Genomic DNA, 18,820 nt, shown 5'->3' with positions numbered 1-18,820 from the left:
CATGTATCAGGACATGGTTGGCACTGCACCAAAAGATGCACCTATCTGTCAAATGCGAAAGAGCAGAGAGCCTATCCTCTTTTGTTTCTAATTTTGTTTATTTGAGTCCTTTTTTATTTTTATGACTCTGGTTAAAGGTTTATCAATTTTGTTGATCTTTTCAAAGAACCAGCTCCTGGTTTCATTCATCTCTTCTATTTTTAAAATTTTATTTTCTATTTTGTTTATTTCTGTTCTAATATTTATTATTTCTTCCCTCTGCTGGCTTTGAATTTTGTTCTTCTTTTTTATCTTCTTTAGGTGTAATGATAGGTTGTTTGCTTGAGATTTTTCTTGCTTTTTGAGGTAGCCCTGTATTTCTATATACTTCCCTCTTAGACCAGCCTTTGTTGCATCCCAAAGATTTTGGACTGTTGTGTTTTCATTTTCATTTGTCTCCAAGTGTTTTTTAATTTTTTCTTTGAATTTTTGGTTGACCCATTCATTGTTTAGTAGCATGTCATTTAACCTACATGTATTTATGGTCTTTCTAGATATTTTCTCATGGTTGATTCCTAGTTTCTTAGCGTGGTGATTGGTAAAGATCCATGACATGACTTTAATCTTCTGAAATTGTTGAGTCTTGTTTCATGGCCTAATATGCTGTCTATTATGGAGAATGTTCTATATGCATTTGAAAATAATGTGTATTCTGCCATTTAGGATGGAATGTTCTGAATAGGATGAATAGGACGGACTGCTCTGTTAGATCCATCTGGTCCAATGTGTCATTCTAAGCCACTGTTACTTTGTTGATTATCTGTTTATCTAAGATATGTCCATTGATGTAAGTTGGTGTTAAAGTTATTATTGTATTACTATCAATTATATCCTTTATGTATGTTATTAGCTGTTCTACTTTTTGGAGTGCTTCAAGTTGGGTGCATAAATATTTACAATTGTTAGATCTTCTTGTTGGATTTTTCTCTTTTTGATAATATACTGTCCTTTTTTGTCTCTTTTTACATTGTTGGTTTTAAAATCTAGTTTGTCTAATATAAGTATTGATACTCTGGCTTTTGTTTGACATCTATTTGCACAATAAATGTCTCTCCATTCCCTCACTTTCAATCTGCAGGTGACTTTAGGCCTAAAATGGATCTCTTCTTTTTTTTTTTTTAATTTAAATCCAAGTGAGTTAACATATAGTGTAATAATGATTTTAGGAACAGAATTCAGTGATTCATCACTTACATATAACACCCAGTGCTCATCCCAACAAGGGCCCTCCTTAATACCCACTAACCATTTAGCCCATATCCCACCCAACACCCCTCCAGCAACCTTCAGTTTGTTCTCTGTATTTAAGAGTCTCTTATGGTTTGTCTCCCTCTGTTTTTGTCTTATTTTTGTTTCTCTTTCCCTATGTTATCTCTTTTGCTTCTTAAATTCCATATATGAGTAAACTCATATATTTATCTTTCTCTGACTATTTCACTTAGCATAATACACTCTAGTTCCATCCACATTGTTGCAAATGGCAAGATTTCATTCTTTTTCATTGCCAAGTAGTATCCCATTGTATACATATACCATATCTTCTTTATCCATTTGCTAATCAGTGGACATTTAGGCTCTTTCCATAATTTGGCTATTGAAGATAATGCTACTATAAACATCGGGGTCCATGTGCCCCTTTGAGTCATCATTTTGTATCCTTTGGGTAAATACCTAGTTGTGCAATTGCTGGGTCATGTAGTAGTTCTATTTTTAATTTTTTGAGGAACATTTATACTGTTTTCCAGAGCGACTGCACCAGTTTGCATTCTCACCGGCAGTGTAAAAGGGTTTCCCTTCCTCTGCATCCTTGCCAACATCTGTTGTTTCCTGAGTGTTCATTTTAGCCATTCTGAGAGGTGAGGTGACATTTCATTGTGGTTTTGATTTGTATTTACCTGATGATGAGCGATGTTGAGCAAATTTTCATGTGTCTGTTAGTCATCTGGATGTCTTCTTTGGAGAACTGTCTATTCATGTCTTTTGCCCATTTCTTAACTGGATTATTAGTTTTTTGGGTGTTGAATTTGGTAAGTTCTTTATAGATTTTGGATACCAACCCTTTATCTGATATGCCATTTGCAAATATCTTCTCCCATTCTATCAGTTGCCTTTTAGTTTTGCTGATTGCTTCCTTTGTGTGTAGATTTTTATATTGATGAGGTCCTAATAGTTCATTTTTGTTTTTATATCCCTTGTCTCTGGAGACATGTCAAGTAAGAAGCTGTTGCAGCCAAGGTCAAAGAAGTTGTTGCTTGTTTTGATGGCTCCCTGTCTTATATTTAGGTCTTTCATCCATTTTGAGTTTATTTTCATGTAGGGTATAAGAAAGTGGTCTAGGTTCATCTTCTGAATGTTGCTGTCCAGTTTTCCCAGCACCATTTGCTGAAAAGACTGTCTTTTCCATTGAATGTTCTTTCCTGCTTTCTCAAAGATTAGTTTGCCATACGTTTGTGGGTCCATTTCTGGGTTCTCTATTCTGTTCCAGTGATCTATGTGTCTGTTTTTGTGCCTATACTATACTGTCTTACAGCTTTGTAATACAGCTTGAGGTCTGGAATTGTGATGCCTACAGCTTTGATTTCCGTTTTCAACATTACTTTGTCTATTCGGGTCTTTTCTGGTTCCATACAAATTTCAGAATTGTCCTAGCTCTGTGAAGAATGCTTGTATTATTTTGATAGAGATTGCATTGAATATTTAGATTGATTTGGGTAGTATTGACATTTTAACAAGATTTGTTCTTCCAATCCAGGTGCATGGAATGTTTTTCCATTTTTTTATGTCTCCTTCAATTTCTTTCATAAGCTTTTCATAGTTTTCAGTATATAGATCTTTTACCTCTTTGGTTAGATTTATTCCCACGTATTTTACGGTTTTTGATGCAATTGTGAATGGGATAGATTCTTTTATTTCTCCTTCTGTGGCTTCATTATTGGTGTATAGAAATGCAACCGATTTCTACACATTGATTTTATGTCCTACGACTTTGCTGAATTCATGTATCTGTTCTAGCAGATTTTGGGTGTAGTCTTTTGGTTTTCTATGTAGAGTGTGTTGTCTGATTGTTGAGCCTAGGACTTCCAACACTATGTTGAATAACAGTGTTCAGAGTGGACATACTTGTCTTGTTCTTGACCTTAGGGGGTAAGTTCTCAGTTTTTTCCCATTAAGGATGATATTAGCTGTGGGTCTTTCATACATGGCCTTTACCATCTTGAGGTATGCTCCTTCTATCCCTACTTTATTGTGGGTTTTTATTAAGAAAGATGCTGTATTTTGTCAAATGTTTTTCCACATCAATTGATAGATAATGTGGTTCTTATCCTTTCTTTTATAGATGTGATGTATCACATTTATTGATTTGTGAATATTGAACCAGCCCTGCATCCCAGGAATAAATCCCACTTGATCGTGGTGAATAATTCTTATAATGTATTGTTGGATTCAATTGGCTAGTATCCTGTCGAGAATTTTTGTATCCATATTCATCAGGGAAATTAGTCTTTAGTTCTCTTTTTTAGTGGGGTCTTCGGTTTTAGAATCAAGGTGATGCTGGCCTTGTAGAATAAGTTTGGAAGTTTTCCTTCCATTTCTATTTTTTAGAACAACTTCAAAAGAATAGGTGTTAACTCTTCTTTAAATGTTTGGTAAAATTCCCATTGAAAGCCATCTGGTCCTTGACTCTTGTTTGTTGGAAGATTTTTGATTATTGATTAAATTCTTTACTGGTTGTGGGTCTGTTCAAATTTTTTATTTCTTCCTGTTTCAGCTTTGGTTGTTTATACATTTCTAGGAATTTGTCCATTTCTTCCAGATTGCCTAATTTGTTGGCAACTAATTGTTCATAATATTCTTTTATTATTGTGTGTATTTTTGAGGTGTTGTTTAGGATCTCTCCTCTCATTTGTGATTTTATTTATTCAGGCTTTTACTTTTTCTTTTTGATCATTCTGGTAGAGGGTTATCAACATTGTTAATTCTTTAAAAGAACCAGCCCCTGGTTTCATTTGTCTTTTCTACTGTTTTTTGTCTGTTTTTTTTTTGTTTGTTTGTTTTTGTTGTCAGTATCATTGATTTCTGCTCTAATCTTTACTATTTCCCTTTTTCTGTGGTTTGAGCTTCATTTGATGTTCTTTTCCCAGCTCCTTTAAGTATAAGGTTAGGTTATGTACTTGAGACTTTCTCCTTTTTTTTAGGAAGGCCTGGATTGCTATACACTTCCCTCTTATGACTATAGTTATTGCATCCCAGAGATTTTGGGCTGTCATGTTATCAGTTTTGTTGGTTTCTGTGTACTTTTTAATTTTCTCTTTAATATCTTGGTTAATCTATTAATTATTTAGTAAGATATTCTTTAATCTCCAAGTATTCATGGCCTTTCCAAATTTTTCCTGTTGACTTCAAGTTTTGTAGCACTGTTCTGAAAATATGAATGATATGATTTCAATCGTTTTGTACTTGTTGAGGGCTGACTTGTGCCCCAGTATGTGATATATTCTAGAGAATGTTCCATGTGCACTTGAGAAGAATGTGTACTCTGCTTTAGGATGAAATGTCCTGAGTACATCTGTTAAGTCCATCTGGTCCAGTGTGTCATTCATAGCCATTGTTTCCCTGTTGATTTTCTGCTTACACGATCAGTCCGTGTTTGTAAGTGGGGAGTTGAAGTCCTCTATCATTATGGTATTATTATCAATGAGTTTCTGTATGTTTGTGATTGATTTATATATTTGGGTGCTGTCAAGTTGGAGGCGTAAATATTTACATTAGATCTTCTTGGTGGAAGATTATGATATAATGCCCTTCCTCATCTTTTGTCACAGTCTTTGTTTTTTTAATTTTAAATATGAAATTTATTGTCAAATTGGTTTCCATACAACATCCAGTGCTCATCCCAACAAGTGCCCTCCTCAATGCCCATCACCAACACTTCCCTCCCTCCCACCCGCCCCCCCCCCCCCCCGCCATCAACCCTCAGTTTGTTCTCAGTTTTTCAGAGTCTCTTATAGTTTGGCTCTCTCCCTCTCTAACTTTTTTTTTCCTTCCCCCCCGCCCCCATGGTCCTCTGTTAAGTTTCTCAGGACCCACATAAGAGTGAAAACATATGGTATCTGTCTTTCCTTGTATGACTTACTTCACTTAGCATAACACTCTCCAGTTCCATCCACGTTGCTACAAATGGCCAGATTTCATTCTTTCTCATTGCCAAGTAGTATTCCATTGTGTATATAAACAACAATTCTTTATCCACACATCAGTTGATGGACATTTAGGCTCTTTCCATAATTTGGCTGTTGTTGAAAGTGCTGCTATAAACATTGGGATACAAGTGCCCCTATGCATCAGCACTCCTGTATCCCTTGGGTAAATTCCTAGCAGTGTTATTGCTGGGTCATAGGGTAGGTCTATTTTTAATTTTTTGAGGAACCTCCACGCTGTTTTCCAGAGTGGCTGCACCAGTTTGCATTCCCACCAACAGTGCAAGAGGGTTCCCATTTCTCCACATCCTCTCCAGCATCTATAGTCTCCTGATTTGTTCATTTTAGTCACTCTGATTGGCATGAGGTGGTATCTCAGTGTGGTTTTGATTTGTATTTCCCTGATGAGGAGTGATGTTGAGCATCTTATCATGTGCCTGTTGGCCATCTGGATGTCTTCTTTAGAGAAGTGTCTATTCATGTTTTCTGCCCATTTCTTCACTGGGTTATTTATTTTTTGGGTGTGGAATTTGGTGAGTTCTTTATAGATTTTGGATACTAGCCCTTTGTCTGGTATGTCATTTGCAAATATCTTTTCCCATTCTGTCGGTTGCCTTTTAGTTTTGTTGATTGTTTCCTTTGAGTGAAGAAGCTTTTTATCTTCATGAGGTCCCAATAGTTCATTTTTGCTTTTAATTCTCTTGCCTTTGGATATGTGTCAAGTAAGAAATTGCTGTGGCTGAGGTCAGAGAGGTTTTTTCCTGCTTTCTCCTCTAGGGTTTTAATCGTTTCCTGTCTCAAATTCAGGTCCTTTATCCATTTTGAGTTTATTTTTGTGAATGGTGTAAGAAAGTGGTCTAGTTTCATTCTTCTGCATGTTGCTGTCCAGTTCTCCCAGCACCATTTGTTAAAGAGACTGTCTTTTTTTCCACTGGATATTCTTTCCTGCTTTGTCAAAGATTCGTTGGCCATACTTTTGTGGGTCCAATTCTGGAGTCTCTATTCTATTCCATTGGTCTATGTGTCTGTTTTTGTGCCAATACCATGCTGCCTTGATGATGACAGCTTTGCAGTAGAGGCTAAAGTCTGGGATTGTGATGCCTCCTGCTTTGGTCTTCTTCCATATTACTTAGGCTATTCGGGGTCTTTTGTAGTTCCATACAAATTTTAGGATTGCTTGTTCCAGCTTCGAGAATGCTAGTGCAATTTTGAATGGAATTGCATTGAATGTGTAGATAGCTTTGGGTAGTATTGACATTTTGACAATATGTATTCTTCCAATCCACAAGCACAGAATGTTTTTCCATTTCTTTGTATCTTCTTAAATTTCCTTCATAAGCTTTCTATAGTTTTCAGCATATAGATCTTTTACATCTTTGGTTAGATTTATTTCTAGGTATTTTATGATTCTTGGTGCCATTGTGAATGGGATCAGTTTCTTTATTTGTCTTTCTGTTGCTTCATTATTCATGTGTAAGAATGTAACTGATTTCTGTACATCAATTTTGTATCTTGTGACTTTGCTGAATTCATGTATCAGTTCTAGCAGACTTTTGGTGGAGTCTATCAGATTTTCCATGTATAATATCGTGTCATCTGCAAAAAGTGAAAGCTTGACTTCATCTTTGCCAATTTTGATGCCTTTGATTTCCTTTTTTGTCTGATTGCTGATGCTATAACTCCAACACTATGTTAAAGAACAGCGATGAGAATGGACATCCCTGTCACGTTCCTGATCTCAGGGGGAAAGCTCTCAGTTTTTCCCCATTGAGGATGATATTAGCTGTGGACTTTTCATAAATGGATTTTATGATGTTTAAATGTGTTCTTTCTATCCCGACTTTCTCGAGGGTTTTTGTTAAGAAAGAATACTGAATTTTGTCAAATGCTTTTTCTGCATCTATTGACAGATCATATGGTTCTCATCTTTTCTTTTATTAATGTGATGTATCACATTGATTGATTTGGGAATGTTGAACCAGCCCTGCAGCCCAGGAATGAATCCCACTTAATCATGGTGAATAATTTTTTTTATATGCTGTTGAATTCGATTTGCTAATATCTTATTGAGAATTTTTGCATCCATGAAAAGATGCTCAACATCACTCCTCATCAGGGAAATACAAATCAAAACCACACTGAGATACCACCTCATGCCAATCAGAGTGACTAAAATGAACAAATCAGGAGACTATAGATGCTGGAGAGGATGTGGAGAAATGGGAACCCTCTTGCACTGTTGGTGGGAATGCAAACTGGTGCAGCCACTCTGGAAAACAGCGTGGAGGTTCCTCAAAAAATTAAAAATAGACCTACCCTATGACCCAGCAATAACACTGCTAGGAATTTACCCAAGGGATACAGGAGTGCTGATGCATAGGGGCACTTGTATCCCAATGTTTATAGCAGCACTTTCAACAACAGCCAAATTATGGAAAGAGCCTAAATGTCCATCAACTGATGTGTGGATAAAGAATTGTTGTTTATATACACAATGGAATACTACTTGGCAATGAGAAAGAATGAAATCTGGCCATTTGTAGCAACGTGGATGGAACTGGAGAGTGTTATGCTAAGTGAAGTAAGTCATACAAGGAAAGACAGATACCATATGTTTTCACTCTTATGTGGGTCCTGAGAAACTTAACAGAGGACCATGGGGGCGGGGGGGAAGGAAAAAAAAAGTTAGAGAGGGAGAGAGCCAAACTATAAGAGACTCTGAAAAACTGAGAACAAACTGAGGGTTGATGGCGGGGGGGGGGGGGGCGGGGGGGAGGGAGGGAAGTGTTGGTGATGGGCACTGAGGAGGGCACCTGTTGGGATGAGCACTGAGTGTTATATGGAAACCAATTTGACAATAAATTTCATATTAATAAATAAATAAATAAATTCTTTGATATACTTATGGCTACTCTGGGTCTCTTTTGACATCCATTAGCCTGATAGATGGTTCTCCATCCCCTTACTTTCAATCTGCAGATGTCCTTAGGTCTAAAACGAGTCTCTCATAGGCAACATATAGATAGGTCCTGTTTTCTTATCCTTTCTGATACCATATGTCTTTTGATTGGAGAATTTAGTTCATTTACATTCAGAGTGATTATTGAAACATGAATTTAATTCTATTTTATTACCAGTAAAGTTGATGCTTCTGGTAATCATCTCTGGTCCTTTCTAGTCTTTGTTGCTTTTGGTCTCTTCTGTTTTGTTGTCTTTCCTCCATTCAAAGAGTCCCACTTAAAATTTCTTGCAGGGCTTGTTTAGTGGTTACTACCTCTTTTAGTTTTAATTTGTCTGGGAAACTCTTTATATCTCCTTCTATTTTGAATGACAGCCTTTCTGGATAAAGAATTCTTGGCTACATATTTATGTATTTTTTATTCAGCACGTTGAATATATCCTGCTGGTCCTTTCTGGCCTGCCAAGTTTCTGTGGACAGATCTGCTTTGAACCTGATCTGTCTTACCTTGTATGTTAAGGACTTTTTTCCCTTATTTCTTTCATAATTCTTTCTTTGTGTATTTTGTGAATTTGACTATGATATGTCTTGGTGATGGTTGTTTTTTGTTGAATCTAATGGAAATTCTCTGTTCTTCTTGGACTTCAATGTCTGTGTCCTTCCCCAGATTAGGAAAGTTTTCTGCTATAATGTTCTCACATAAACCTTCCGCCCCTTTTTCTCTCTTCATTTTCTGTGACTCCTATGATTCAGATAGTATTCCTTGTTAATAAGTCACTGAGTTCTCTAAATCTTGTATCATGATCTTTTTTCTTTGTTCCCGTCTTTATTTCTGCTTCATTATTCTCCATAACTTTATCTTCCATATTGCTGATCCTCCGCTTTGCTTTGTCCATTTTTTTCTTCATGGTGTCAATTTGAGATTACATCTCAGTTATGGCATTTCTAACTTCAGTCTGACTAGATTTTACTTCTTTTATTTCTGCATAAAGGAATTCTCTGGGGTCTTCTATGCTTTTCAGAAGCCTAGCTAGTATTCTTATATTCGTGGTTTTTTCTTAACTTTTTTTTTTCTTTCCCTTCCCTCTTTTCTCTATTCTATCAAGCTTAATTCAACAAGCAAACCAAAACAGACCTAGGATCTACTTTCTTTTATTTGATTTTTTTGTTTTGTTTTTAATTTTTTAATTTTAGTAATTGTTTTCTTCCTCTAATCTACTATTACTTCTCTCCAGTATATTTTCAATTTTCTTTATTGAGTTCTTCATTTCTGATTTTTTTTCTATCTCTTTGTCTTACTGAGGTTCTCCACTCTTATCTCAAGTTCAGTAAGTATATTTATGATCATTAAATTCTTTATCATATTACTTACCTTTGGTTTGTTTAGATGTTTTGCTGTGATTTTGTCCTTTTTTTTTCCATTTGAGATATATTCCTTTGTCTCCTCATTTTTGTCTAACCTCTGTGTCTGTCTCTATATATTAGAAAGTCAGCTATATGTCCTGCTCTTGAAAGTAATGGACTTATACAGAAGAGGTCCTGCAGTGCAGTGTCCCCTGTTCACTGGAACCTGGTGCTTCAGGGGTGTCTCCTATATGTGTTGCATGCACCCTGCTTTTGTGACTGAGCTGCTTTTTCCATCAGTCCAATTGTCGGCAGTGACTCTCTTTGCAGGGTTTGGTCCCTGTGTTGTAATGGGTCAGTCTGGGGCCTCCTTGGGCTTGAGTTGAGTCAGACTAGCTGTTTGCCAGGGATGCAGTAGCACTTAACTACAGGGCATTTCCCAGTGTCCCTTGAGAAGCTTTCTTTGTTGGGTGAGACTTGCAGTCAGATCACCTGTCCTTCCCCATCCCACTGCTGCAGCCACAGTTGGACTGGTTTGTGTGGTTATCTTCTCCTGTCCCTGCGACAGGAATCACTTTGGAGTGGTGTTGGTCCCTGTTGGGGCTGCTTGCACACTGCCAACCTTGTGGTGCTGCTTTGAATGGGCTCCAGCCAAGTGCATATTGGAGGAAGTAGGTCTAAAGGAGAATGTAGGAGTGTGGCATCTTGTGTTAGCAAGGTTTGTTCAGGTCTGCTGTGGGAGGGGAGCTGGAGCTGAGGCCTGGCTGGAGGGGGTGTGTCCACAGGAGAATGCTAAGATGGGGCAGTATTGTAGGTAGTGAGTGTTGACACTTTGTTCCACAAGTGTTCATCTGTTTAGGCTGGGGGGCCAGGGAGGGAAATGAGAACTAGCTCTTTTGTTCCTGTAGAACAAAATCTCCCAAAGATCCCTGACCTCTTAGCACAGGCTCTAAGATTAGTAAAGAAATCTCCCGCACCCCATATGCCCCAGGTTTTTTTCAAACTGCTGATTTTATGCTGTATCTCTTTGGGTGTTTGTTATGCTGTCTCTTGGCAAGGACTCAATTTCCTTTCACCCTTCTGGTTCTCCCATTCCTGAGTCTGCTATTTTTAAAGTTCAAGGTGTTAAAGTCTGCTGATTGTAAGAACTTGTAAAATTATGCCCCTCTGATTTTCAAAGCCCAATGTTATAGGGATCCTCCATGCCTGGAGTGGCTGGCATGAGGGTCTTTTTTACCTTCTCTGCTCCCACGGCATATCTCCATCCCAGGGAATGTTCTACAGATTCATTTAGCTTCTCAACCACATCTCCACCCTCCTTACCCTCTTTAATGTGGCCTTTTCTCTACATTTAGCTGTGGAGAGTCTGTTCTGCCAGTATTCTGGTCATTTTCTGAGTTATTTACACTGATGTGTTACCTAGTTGTATCCATGGGATGAGGTGAGCTTAGGGTTCTCCTATCCCACCATCTTCCCCAGAAGTCCAGTTGAATATATAGAATTTTAAAATCATATTTTCACTTTGCTGACTTCTGACATTTCACATTGCCAAAGATAATATAAATCAGACTTCTGTTTCTTTGCCCCTTGGTAACTTTTGGGATATTTTAAAATTCTCTTTTATTAGCGGTGCCTAGGTGGTTCAGTCGATTAGGTGTCCGACTTCAGCTCAGGTCATGATCTCGCAGTTTGTGAGTTTGAGCCCCACATCGGGCTCTGTGCTGACAGCTTGGAGCCTGGAGAAGCTGGAGCCTGCTTCAGATTCTGTGTCTCCCTCTGTCTCTCCCCGCCTCCCCACTCACACTTTGTCTCTCTCTCAAAGATAAATTAAACATTAAAAAAATTAAAAAAAATTTCTCTTTCATTAGTATTCTAAAGTTTCACTATGAAACTCTTGGTATGAATTCATATTATCTATCTATCATCTATCTATATATATAACTCTGCCTCCTCTTTTCTCATATTTAAATACTTTATTGCTTTAAAACTTTAAAAATACTTATTTTGAGGTACTCTTCAGATTGACCTTGTCTTTTTCCTTTGGTGTAAATTCTTCCATATTCTGTCATTGACAATGCTTACCTTATAAGCATTTTTATGAACATAGTTTATAAGCTCACATTTGACACATTTCTCCCGTATTTTCTCCCATGGAAAGCCACAGTCTGTTTCATATCTCTGGGTCAGGGTACACTTTATGCTCAGGGAATGCCCTTCTATTTCCTGCCCTGCACATGCTGGTGACATGACAGCACACACCTTTCATGTATGCAGGATGATACTGGACACTATGGCCATTGGAAATGGCTTAGTTTTCTAGTAACCTTGGGAAGTGTGTCAAGCTATCCCCGTCGCTGCTCATGGCAGAGTGTTGTGTTTCACAGTCTAAGCTCCCTGGAGGTAGTGTTAACTGAGTCTATGGTCATGGAAGTATGAGAGTTTCTGGCCACTGCCCCTGTACTTTCTGTTTAGATCCATGCCTAGCTCTCCAGTGCCAAGTTATTTTAGTTTCTGACAATATTCACTTTGATAATTTTCTTGTTAGAAATGGTTCCTTTTATCACTTTCATAAGCAGCTATGTGTTTTTTAATCTTGAAAATTTAAAAATTATTTCCATTTGGAGTGGAGATTTTAGAATGTGTTTAATCTACCTTCATAAATATTAGATCTTAGTCTAGAGGAAGCTGAAATTCTTTTCAGGCAATCTTGTGCTAGGGCCATTAAGGCTTATTATGGAAAAGAGGTAGAAAGAGGGGCTTTTGTGCCTGAACACTTGAAGAAATTTAGGAAGACCAAAGGTAAGAATAAATCAGGGAAACGGGATGGAGAGTGCACACTGCAAATTGCAGTATGTACCATCATAAAGTTGGTTCCCTTATATATCTGCAGCCCCAAAAGAGCCAGGGCAAATAACTAGGATAAGAACTAGTATGTGGAATTGATTATGTACCTCATTGCTGTGTCACCCCACTGAGTTGGCCTACGGGCAACTCTTTCAGATCCACTTTCCATCTCTTTCTGTAGCCTGTGCATTGCAATCTTACCTGCCAAATGGCCGGTTCTTACTTGACTGGGACTATCACCCAGCCTGGACCTGAGAGCTCACATGACAAACACCACAGCCCTATATCATGGAATCAAGAGGTTTCAGAGTGTTTAAGACCTTTCATGACAAATAATTCAGTCTGCCTATACTTCATATCCACTTCTCTGGTCCAGGAAACCTCTGGAAATGTAGTGTATGGGGAAGGAGAAGTTCCTCTATTTGTACTTTGCGGCCAAAAGTCACCCTGCACTGACAAAGATGGATGATTTTACCCCTGATATCTTATTACTACCAGCTTCTCTCCCTTGCACTTCTAGCTCACACTAGCTAGGTTCCTAGAAGAGTTTCTGTCACACACACAGGTGAGACCACAACTGCTTTCTAACAAGTCCTATTCCTATTTTCCAGAGATGCAGTTTCCAGTTTCATTTGTTCAGGATGCAGTCTCCTTGACTTAGCCAAGTTTCATTTTTTGGTCGCTCTTTTGGTCCTGATGCTTTATTGACTCCGTGTGGTTGGTAACCAACCTACCATCACACCTAACGTCTCTCCATGTCTTTCCTCTGGTCTCTGGTATTCTGATTCACCACTTGGCTTTGGCCCTCTGCACGTCAAACCAAATGATTCCACTTGGGCTAGGAGTGGTGTTTGAACATGTATTTTATCTTTTTAGAAAAATGACCTTTTGGAGGAAAAGAAAGGGAAAAGAGTAAAGTACATATTATTTTTGACTTCTATTTATGTGCCTAATTCTGCACTTGATAGTTTAGATATGTTGTCTCAATCCTTTCAATCAATACTGGAATTAGATGTTACTAACCTTTAAAAAGATAACAAACACCAATTCATTTGATTTCCAAACAAGTTGAAATGATTAAAGTGTCATAACTTAATAAAGACATCAAGATTTAGTAATCAGTTTATTAATCAAGGAGTACTCATGTCTACCCAGGAACTAATGATCTTTGCAAAGATGAAGTTGCAAATGGATTTTCAGCTCCAGGGAAACTTCCCTAGGCATTCAACGGCATATGTAATAGTTTCTGTCTTAATCTGACTTTTGAATAATACATCATTTGGTATTTTTTAAAGGTTAATTTGGTGTACAAAATTCTGAATAAAAAGATACAAAAACATGGTTGCACAACAAAATATGTGGGATACCTGCATGTGACACATGACTTTAGTTCTCTCTCAATTCTTCATGTTCATCAAATTCTTCTCTATCTCTATTTTCTCAAAATGGCTTACTTCCCGTTGATGTTTTAGAGAGTATTAGAATAAGCAAAGGGTTACTCATAGACAACAGTAAAGCCATCGGCTATTTCAATGTATTCTTTCAAGTACATAATTACCTCTGGTTGATGTTTTAGAGGGTATTAGAATATGCAAAGGGATAGTCATGGACAACAGTAAAGCCATTGGCTATTTCAACGTGCTCTTTCAAGTTTATAATTAAGGACACACAAATCCTATGTGTGGAGACAATCAGTGCATTTACTTGGACTAAATTTATGCTAGTTAGCCAAGACTTGCTTTCCTCGACCAAAATTATTCAAAAACCATCATACATGTATAAAGAGAAATGAGCACTCAACAAGGAGAATGGCAGATGCATGAAAGTTCTGAGTAGCAACATGCACTCACATACTTGTAATGAAGAGGGAACGTTTTTGCCTTCATTTATTTTCCTGGTCCCTGACAGGGGTAGAATTGCTGACCATATTTCACTTACTTTTATTCAAGCAGAAAATCCATTGAAGTTCCACAGGAAACATTGCTGTAGACATTGCAAAGGGAAGAATCAGGTCAATGCAGTTTAGAGGATGAATTAGTTTTGCAATTGAGTGTGGACACTCTGGGCCACTGCTTCAGTGGATAACTTTTTAAATTGCTTTAAGGGAGAAAAAGACTTCTTAAAACCATTTTAATCATTAGAAACTTGAGAGCTTTTCTTCTATGCTTTATAGATCAAATTGTCCCAGAGTTGGGTGGGAGACAGTTGCCATGTGCTTGAGTGAACTCCAAGAACTCCAACATTTTCTTATATGCTCCTCCTAAAATACACTGTTTTGTATACCGAGCTTTGTCTAAAGTATATTAAATGGAGTCATTAGGTTATTTAAAGATTTTATGTACTTGAACTCAGAAACTGACTCACAGGCTTACTAGGAGCTCCTGACTTGAGGATACTTGCCTGAATATTTTTTTCCTATCATCTGTTGACATTATTACACCTTTCATTTCTGTATAAATTTTTGGTTTAAAATTTTCAGTAAGGATGGGCATCTAAGCAATGACAATTTATAAGAGATAGCCTCCAAAATAACCAATTCTATTTGTGCAAGATTCATTGTCTATTCATCTAATAGGTATTGCTTTCAAATAATGTTTCTTTGAAGTAGCCTTTCAATGTAGGTTCAGTACCATCTGCCCAAGGCTGTCCTGAATGTTTCTAAGAGAGAGCATCTATATATTTATATTTATGTGCACTTTATGTACTCCTTTTAAAAAGTCATAGGATATATAATTAAATCTTTTTTAAAAGTCTTAAAGTAGTTACAGTGTTCCGATTATTGTTCATATGTAAATTTCTCCTACCAAGTGGCTTCCATTTGGTGACAGTTCTAGACACTAGTTCACAGACTTACTACTGATTTCTCACCGATGTTGATAATTTTTTTTAGAATTTAAATTTATCTACAATAATTAATAATTACCTTATTTACAATATTACGTTTCTCTTTTTTAAATATCCAGAATCTGCAATGCCTGCATGGATGCAAAAGTAAACAAGTTAGGCCCATTTCCCCACTGTGTGACCTTTTGTGTCCCTGACCCAACTTTTAAAAAAATTTTTTAATGTTTATTATTTATTTTTGAGACAGAGCATGAGCAGAGGAGGATTAGAGAGGAAAGAAGACATAGAATCCAAAGCAGGCTCCAGGCCCTGAGCTGTCAGCATAGAGCTGACGTGGGGCTCAAACTCACGAACCGTGAGACCATGACCTAAGCCAAAGTCAGAAGCCACCCAGGCGCCACTATTCCCGACCCAATTCTTAAAGGGAGTCAGGTTTCTTATTTGGGGCCCATGGATGAATTTCAGAGGGTATTCTGTGAATGCTCTAAAAGTCAGTGGAAATGTTTCCTGTGTGAGAGTGTATGTGGATTTTCATAAATTTTACCAAAAGAAGTTGGGTGGTGCAGTGGATTGGTGCAATAGAGTGGGTTCTGGAGTTGGACTGCCTGAATTTGTATAGCAACTCACTACATGGCTGTGTGACTTTGAACAGGTTACTGAACCTCTCTCTGCTTTAAAATTCTCAAAATTGCAGAAACGGGCTGCTGTGAGGATTAAATGTGAAGATTTTATGGGTATGTAAAGCCCATAGTACTGTGGCTTGGCATTTACTAAGCACACACTAAAGATTAGTAATCACCATTGTGTTCTCAAAAGAATTTGTAACCACCAAAGAGTTAAAAGCCACTGACTTAAGGCATTTTTAGAATTATACTTGAAAGAAAAATACCAGTTTCTGAGTTGGGAAGTCACACTCAAACCTAATTCCCATTAGCCATTAGCCAAACATAGAGATGCGTATTCATAATGAGGCTGAAAGGGCTGGTAAATTGCTCTGAAAATGTGAAAGGCCAGTTTGTGTTGCTCCTGCAGGAGAGAAAAAGAATCTACCCAGTCCTGGCCTAGCCCCCAGATGAAACACTTTCAGTCAGCTCCTGACTCCTGTACCATCCAGGGTTGCCTTAAAGCCCTAAAATAAACTTGCAGGGTGATAGCTTAAATTGCAAGTCTACATTTATGGATGTTTTTCAACATTTTCTTTATCAGCGTGTGGAAGTCAAAATTACAAAAACAAGGAGATTCTGCATCTTTTAATGAAAGATAAAACAACAATATAAACATACACAAATTTACAGAGAAGGGATCAACTTTAATACATTTGGAGTAAAAGGTGTTTCTTATTTAAATATGGTATAAAAATAAATGCAAGAAACATTAACTGAGAATGTATAGACAACAGACAAAGACAAAGCTTGTTTCTGACTGTGAACACATTGGTGAAATGAAACTTTCTGTGCTAACTTATTGGTTAATAAACGTGAAGCCATATGTATACTTATTGATATATGCTTTTTTTCTTTTACAATTCTTCCAGTTTTTGAGTGAATTTTCAGTGAACTGTGTGTCTAGCAGAAGCTTTAAGAGAAAGAAAAAAAAAAAAAGGTTTACTCCACTTGAACTTGTTAAAAAGGAAACGACACAGATCCAGCTTAGTACAAGGAGAAAGTAAGCAGACAACATTTTGCAGTGGAGGCATTGAGACGGTAGAATCCCTTGGAATGGCAATGCCTGAATGTACACAAAGAGAGAACAATTCAGGTCCTTTGCTCATGCAACATCTTGGCCTAATGTCCTCTGCTCCAGGTAACAACAAAGAGCTACAAAGTATATGCAATGACTCCAGTCTGCTTCCATGCTACAAGATGATCCTTTTAGTAGGACTGAACGAGGCTTGTTAACCTCTTTGACGTGAGAGATTTCCCCTGAGAAAAAAAATATAAAACAAGGGGGAAAAAAAGAGTATGATCACTGAAAACCCGATTAGGAGTAACATTTATTTACTGCAGTTGATTTTAGTGCAAGGGTCAAAATGGAACCCTTTAGATACACCTTAGTTCAACTTCCTTCCTCCCTCCACCAACACATCAAACAAAATGATCCACCCCTCTTCTACCCTCCCACCCCTCTACCCACTTCCTCCCCACTGCAAACAGACTGATGGGTTCACAGCACAGATTAGCAAATAATAAAACATGTTCATAAACATTTCATCAAGGCTTAGCAATGATGCAACACCTAGATTTGCAACTGGTTCTAAACATGTTACAACAAACCTTAGTAAACTGCTCTGAAAGATAGCAATGTGAATGCATTCTTGTTCAATTGCTGGAATTAGTGTCATGTTTATAAATATCTAGATATGCAGAGTGTACGACTTAATTAAATAAAATTCATTTTTTTGAAGGTGGTAGAAACTCACATTGAGTCTGTCCCCCATCCTATGTGATAATGGAGAAAAAAGTGCCAATTATACATCTACAGATAAAAGTCTATTTGCTTCTGACTTCAAACCATAGACATCTTCTTATCCTTTTCCACCCAATTTCCTCCAACCCCAACCTCAGAAAAATCCCATATATTCTGATTCCACATGTGTTAATGCCTAGAGTACATATTCATTTTTTTTGAAATCTTGAAAGCCAACACTGTCCCTGTTGATACTAGTACTCTAGAGAGATAAAAAATTTAAATTTCTGATCAAAGTAACAGATTGTCAACTGATAGTTTCTGTTTCATGTTTCATTTTATATGTACTAGTAATGAAAATAAGATGGTCCACTTATTGAAGGAAATTTATATTTCTCAGAGGATAAAATAATAATGCAAAGACAAAAGATTTTTTGAGAAATATAATATTTTAGTAATAAATTACTCATAATAATAGTCTTGATTTACTACTAATATGGATCAGATTTTGATAAAAAGTGGTCTGCTGTTGGGAGACAAATCATCACTCATGGCCATATTTCGGAGAAAAAAAGCAATATGTTTAAGATATGATCAATGATTTCAAAATCAAGCTTTCTTTACACGCTTCACAGTAACTGACAGGGGTCTTGAGGATGACATGAACAGCAGCAATGAAAACCAAGCACCGTTTCCTTTTAATCGGGGAAAAGGGATCAAAACTTAGCTTTCAGCAACTAATAGTAGAAGATAATTTCCCACTGGCTATGCTTTAGTCACTTTATTGGAGGAAAAAAAATAAAAGAAAAAGTTTGTTAACAAGACACCCTACTTTACATTATATATTGGCCTTATAAACAAAATGTTTGCTCTTTTTGTCTCCACTTCTGTGCTTGTTTTCTTATCCATAAAATGGGGATAATCACAGTACCTACTTAAAAGCTTTCTTCTGAAGAATAATGAAGCTAAATTGCCTAAAACTAGTCTTGGAATATTCTATGTACTAAGTTCATGTTGGCTATTACCTCACTATATTATTGCTGTCATTGTTTTTATTGTTATAGGTTTTCTAATTAGGACACTGAGACCAAAGTCACTATTCTGACTCTAAGAAGGGCATAGAGTTGCTAATGAATTGGAATCTAAAGTTTTACTGCTTTTCCAAACCCGGGCAAATTGATCAAAT

The 18,820-nt window shown here is 37.2% G+C and overlaps 1 protein-coding gene across 9 annotated transcripts in view; it reads right to left on the bottom strand.

The window, feature by feature from the left end:
- Positions 1–16,531: 16,531 nt before the first annotated feature.
- RGS7 (regulator of G protein signaling 7) overlaps positions 16,532–18,820 on the bottom strand; it is a 516,778-nt gene continuing 514,489 nt past the window's right edge. For all 9 annotated transcript variants that reach the window (XM_042976049.1, XM_042976052.1, XM_042976056.1 and 6 more), the window contains one exon: positions 16,532–17,150. Coding sequence is in view for 1 of the 9 variants with exons in the window: in XM_042976052.1 (XP_042831986.1) it covers positions 17,100–17,150 (51 nt within the window). In the remaining 8 variants the exon portion in view is untranslated. The remainder of the gene's footprint in view (positions 17,151–18,820) is intronic.

Source organism: Panthera tigris, chromosome F3 (genome assembly GCF_018350195.1).
Source record: "Panthera tigris isolate Pti1 chromosome F3, P.tigris_Pti1_mat1.1, whole genome shotgun sequence".
NCBI classification, from domain to species: domain Eukaryota; kingdom Metazoa; phylum Chordata; class Mammalia; order Carnivora; family Felidae; genus Panthera; species Panthera tigris.
The sequence above is the reverse complement of the archived record's forward strand: the minus strand, read 5'-3'. Positions and strand labels throughout refer to the sequence as shown.